Source organism: Chiloscyllium plagiosum, unplaced genomic scaffold (genome assembly GCF_004010195.1).
Source record: "Chiloscyllium plagiosum isolate BGI_BamShark_2017 unplaced genomic scaffold, ASM401019v2 scaf_5042, whole genome shotgun sequence".
Lineage (NCBI taxonomy): Eukaryota > Metazoa > Chordata > Chondrichthyes > Orectolobiformes > Hemiscylliidae > Chiloscyllium > Chiloscyllium plagiosum.
This window is the reverse complement of record NW_025209485.1, coordinates 12044-16802: the sequence shown is the minus strand read 5'-3', so window position 1 is coordinate 16802 and position 4759 is coordinate 12044. Positions and strand designations below refer to the sequence as shown.

Sequence of the window (4759 nt, the reverse complement as noted above, 5' to 3'; positions counted from 1 at the left end):
ACACCGGCATCTCCAAATCATGACTTCCTTACAAGGATTTCCACAAATATCTTCTGAAAGTCCCCATGAATTGCATTCATTGATATTCCTCTTTTACTTTTTAATCACCTCTTCAAAAAACTGAATCACATTCGCTGAGCCTCTCTGAGTTGCTGAAAAATTTCAGACTATTCACTCTCTGCTTAATTATTCAAGTGGTTTGCCAACAATTTTTCCTATTCTCTGTTCTATGATCATTGGTCTACAACATAATTTCCCTCAAATTTCCCAGTATCTCATTCAAATCATCAACCACCTTCATCTCAGCGGGCTTTCAGGCCATTTCCATTTGCTGCTTAAAAAAAATTCTCCATATTACTCCTGAAAATCTTATGCAAAATCTTAAACTTGTGGCTTCCAATCATTGCAACACCAAATGGAAAACATTTTGCTTTTATCTGCATTGCCTAAACATGTCATAATCCTTTACAAATGAAGTGTGAATTGCCATTCCTCTTAGGAGAAAATCTTTCACATTGCCAATGTAACTTGACAGCAATCTATCTGCCAGCATCTCAACAATTCCTGATATGTTGTCCAATCTCTTGCAAATCATGATTAGTTTCCAGATTTTGTATATTTTGGCAGGAAGTCAAAAACAAATGGAAAGGCTGATGCTCATTGTGTTCTCAGAATAATGTACTCTTTTTGTCTCCTGTTAGCAATAACACCAGCAGTGACAACAACGCAAACTCCAAATTTGGGAGAGAAGCCCATTGAATTTAATGTGACATTTGTCATCACTAACCTAGAGTTCATACAAAGTCTACAAGATTCCAGTTCCTTGTTGTTTAATTCTACATCAAATGATATTTCTGGACAGGTAACAAATTGAATATGTCATTATATGAGCAACTAATGTAGTTTTTTTTAAGATTAAGAGCTGTCTAATTAAGGAAATGTTTCATAGAAGCATTTTTATAATCTTTGAAAATGTCACCCCCTAACAGTGTAATTATTACCTTATTTCAGCTCACTACCCTATTCAATGAGAGTAAAATTAATGCAACATTTTCACATTGCAAAGTTGTTTCCTTCAGGTGAGTTCCTTTTATCTTTTAAAAAATTAAATTTCCATTCAAGATTAATTAAAAATACCATTGCATTGTTTAAAGGGAGAAGGTAGTAATGATTGGAGCCATGTAAAGATGACTCAAAATACTTATATTTAGGCAGTGTAATACACAGGTATACTTACTGGCTGTATCTTGTGTGCAGTGTTGTGTTTGCCATGCTATTGTCTCATATTTGATTTACATCGGTGCATTGAAATCATCATTAGTTCTTCCACATTACATTTAAAGTTGAATCACTGAACTGCTTTCCTTTACTCTTTCACTCTTCCATCCTCTTGACATTTAACTATACAAATATTAACAATGGAGGACAGATCCTGTGTTTCAAAGTTTTGAAAACACTGATAATTGGGAAGTTATTTTAGCTACTGCTACAGGGGATGAATGAAGCTCTATTGAAATAGCTACAAGGTATGAATGTAAACTAGATTATACATTGCTATTTTTGGAATAATTTCACATTCAGTAAATCAACAAAGTGCTTTTTTTTTCTAACAGTTTGGCAAATGGTGGCAGCACCAGTGTGTATGCAATCTGTACATTTAGAAATGATTCCACCGCTGAGGAGATTGATAAAGTTACTGTGTACCGTGAATTCAGAGACAACACAAAGAACATCTCTACCTTAGGAAACTATTCGCTGGACAACAACAGCCTTTACGTAAATGGTATTTAGCATTTAAAGGACATATTGTGTATATTTCAGTTTATATATGTTTGAATAATTCATTCATCTTAAATTTAGTTTGTTTTAAACAATGCACAAAAGATAGCATACTCTTTCAGGAATGTTTCCACGTGATGGATCTTGCTCATGATATTTATATCTTTTTCCATAGGTTATCATGAATCAGCATTTTTCCCAAGTAAGTAAACTTTCCTTTCTTAATTCCATTGTTGTTCCACTTTCAATCCTGTATTAAAATGAAGGCAAGACCTTTACTCATGAATGTCCCTAGATTCTGAAATCAACCAATCTTATTGAGGATGCAGTGTCTCCAAGGTAGTCCTTGTGTGTCATTTATTTAAATTATTAAATTGAGCATTCTTTGAAGGCTCGACCAATGGTTGCATTTGTTACCTCATATCTATTATGCATGATCCACAGAATGACACAGCTGATCCCAAATCTGTAAGAAACAAGGAAATCAGATATTATTTGAAACAGCACACTTCTGAGATGTCCCATGATAAGACATAGTCAGTACTCAAGAATAAATTAATGCTAAGATGTTGTAGTTGCTCAAGTGAATTAAGGATCCAAACATAGCAAATATTTTAATCTACCAGTCTGCACACAAGGATACTGCTCAAAAGATACTGTGCAATTAACAAAGTTTTCATTACGTAATTAGACACATTAGAGCCTGTGACTCTGTATTGCATGTTGTCACGTCCCCTTAAAATGCAGGAAACAATGACATGCATTTTAAGGAGATGTGTCATATTATATTGCAGATCTCTCATTTGGATACAAATGGTGAGGATAAATACTTCTCATTGCTTAGCATTACAATCTCCTGTTAAGTCCATGTCCCAAGATCATGAAACTGCAAATAGATCCCTGTTTGCAGAAATTTCTCTTTGTAATGTTAAAACAAGTTGCTTCTATAAATACAGCATTGTGGTTACTGTATTACAATTTGTGTTCCAAAGAAGAGTCATTGGACTCAAAATACTACCTCTGCTTATCTCCCAACAGATGTTGCACAGATCTGCTGAGTTTCTCTAATACTTCATATGTTTTCATTCCCGTAGTTATACTCTTTGTGCATCTAAGTGGCTTATATCTCCTCCAGGTTTGTGCAGAATTAAGCTGACATTCATAAAGGTGTAATTTATTCATTCAATTGCTGCAGCTCATGTCATGCCTACACGAAGCTCCCAGCCTGCTGTATGCATATAGTGCCCATTCTGTAGTTGTGCAATTAATTTCTTACCTGTGTGTATCCACACAAGATATTTGCTAACACAGCCTTAATATGTACTGACACCATGCAGGAAAAATTAAAATAAAATCACGTCTCAAATGAATAAGCCTCTCTGTCATTAACCATCTGCTACTCATTTTTACCATTGTTGTTTAGATAATTAGCTAGATGCACAAGTACTTGACCTGTTGTCCACTTCATGCTCACTTGAAAAATTGATGTTTATTGTATTCACAGATTAGTGTTCTCTTTATGTCTCCTTAGCAATAACACCAGTGGTGACGACAACACAAACACCAAATGTGGCAGACAAGCCCATTGAATTTAATGTTACATTTATAATCACCAACCTGATGTTTACACAAAGTCTACAAGATTCCAGTTCCTTGTTGCATAATTCTACATCAGATATTATTTCCAAGCAGGTAACAAATAGAATCTGGTATTATTCCAACAAGTATTTTATTTCTGATAAGTTAAGAGCTATGTTACTGGTAAAAGAAAATGAATGGGCAAAGTATTTTTAAAATTATTGTGCAGTTCAGCATGTAACAGAATGATTGTGAATTTATTTCAGCTCACTGCTCTGTTCAATAAGAGTGAAATTAATGAAACATTTTTACATTGTCAAGTCATTTCCTTCAGGTGAGTTTCAGTTGTTTCAAAAGTGATAATTTCGGGAAAAGTTATTAAGAAAATCAATGTGCATTTTTTAAACCTAATAGTGATATGCTTCAAATCCTGTAATAAAGTTTAAAAATGTGAACATCTGTACAACAGAGAGCTCACAAAGGTGTATTTCATGGTTGAATGTTGTACATATGTTGAGTGATTTGTGATGCTAATGTTTCACATTAGTTTTACACTTGTGTGTTTAATCATGATAATTAATTCATCATTTAATTCACTTGAAACTGAACCAGTGAATTGCTTTGTTCACTTTTTACTCTCTTTGATGAATTTGGCATCTAATAATTCATTTGATCAGTGAATTAGCAGACAGCTGTGTTTTATTCATGACCAGAAAGACAATTGGAAATTATGCAGATTAATAATATGCTGAATGATTTCAACTTTATTGAAGTACACATACTATTCCTGAGGGGATGAATGCTGATTAGCGTGATAATACAATTTTTACTTAATCTCTGAAATGCATTTTGTTCTCACAGTGTGGCAAATGTTGCCAACACCAGCGTGTATTCACTCTGAATATGCTGAATGATTTCAACTTTATTGAAGTACACATACTATTCCTGAGGGGATGAATGCTGATTAGCGTGATAATACAATTTTTACTTAACCTCTGAAATGCATTTTGTTCTCACAGTGTGGCAAATGTTGCCAACACCAGCGTGTATTCACTCTGCAAGTTTAGAAATGATTCTACGCAGGATGTTGACAGGGTCACTGTGTACCACGAATTCAGAGACAACACAAACAACATCTCCACCTTAGGGATCTACTCATTGGACAATAACAGCCTCTACGTAAATGGTATGGAACATTTAAAGATATATGTTGTGCACTTGAATTTTATTCTACATGATTAATCATATCATTCAGAATGATTTAAGTCCATTTCAAAAATGCATAAAATTTTGCTCAATTTCTAAAATGTAAATTCCACACGGTACATGACACTTACAACAGTTCAATCTTTTGTACAGGTTATCATGAAACAACACCTTTACCAAGTAAGTCTGCTTCTTA

General features: G+C 34.0%; 1 protein-coding gene and 1 long non-coding RNA gene across 2 annotated transcripts; both read left to right on the top strand.

The window, feature by feature from the left end:
- The first annotated feature begins 1015 nt into the window (after positions 1-1015).
- On the top strand, positions 1016-1981 carry LOC122546796. Its single transcript, XR_006310806.1, has 3 exons — positions 1016-1079; positions 1614-1783; positions 1955-1981. It is a non-coding gene; the product is annotated as an uncharacterized LOC122546796 (long non-coding RNA).
- Positions 1982-2646: 665 nt separating this feature from the next.
- LOC122546795 (mucin-16-like) lies at positions 2647-4743 on the top strand (the record flags this gene model as incomplete). Its single annotated transcript, XM_043685428.1, has 5 exons — positions 2647-2701; positions 3311-3471; positions 3624-3691; positions 4377-4543; positions 4717-4743. Coding segments are annotated over exons 1-5 (478 nt in total), but the record flags the coding sequence as incomplete, so codon positions are not given.
- Between the last annotated feature and the right edge of the window lie 16 nt (positions 4744-4759).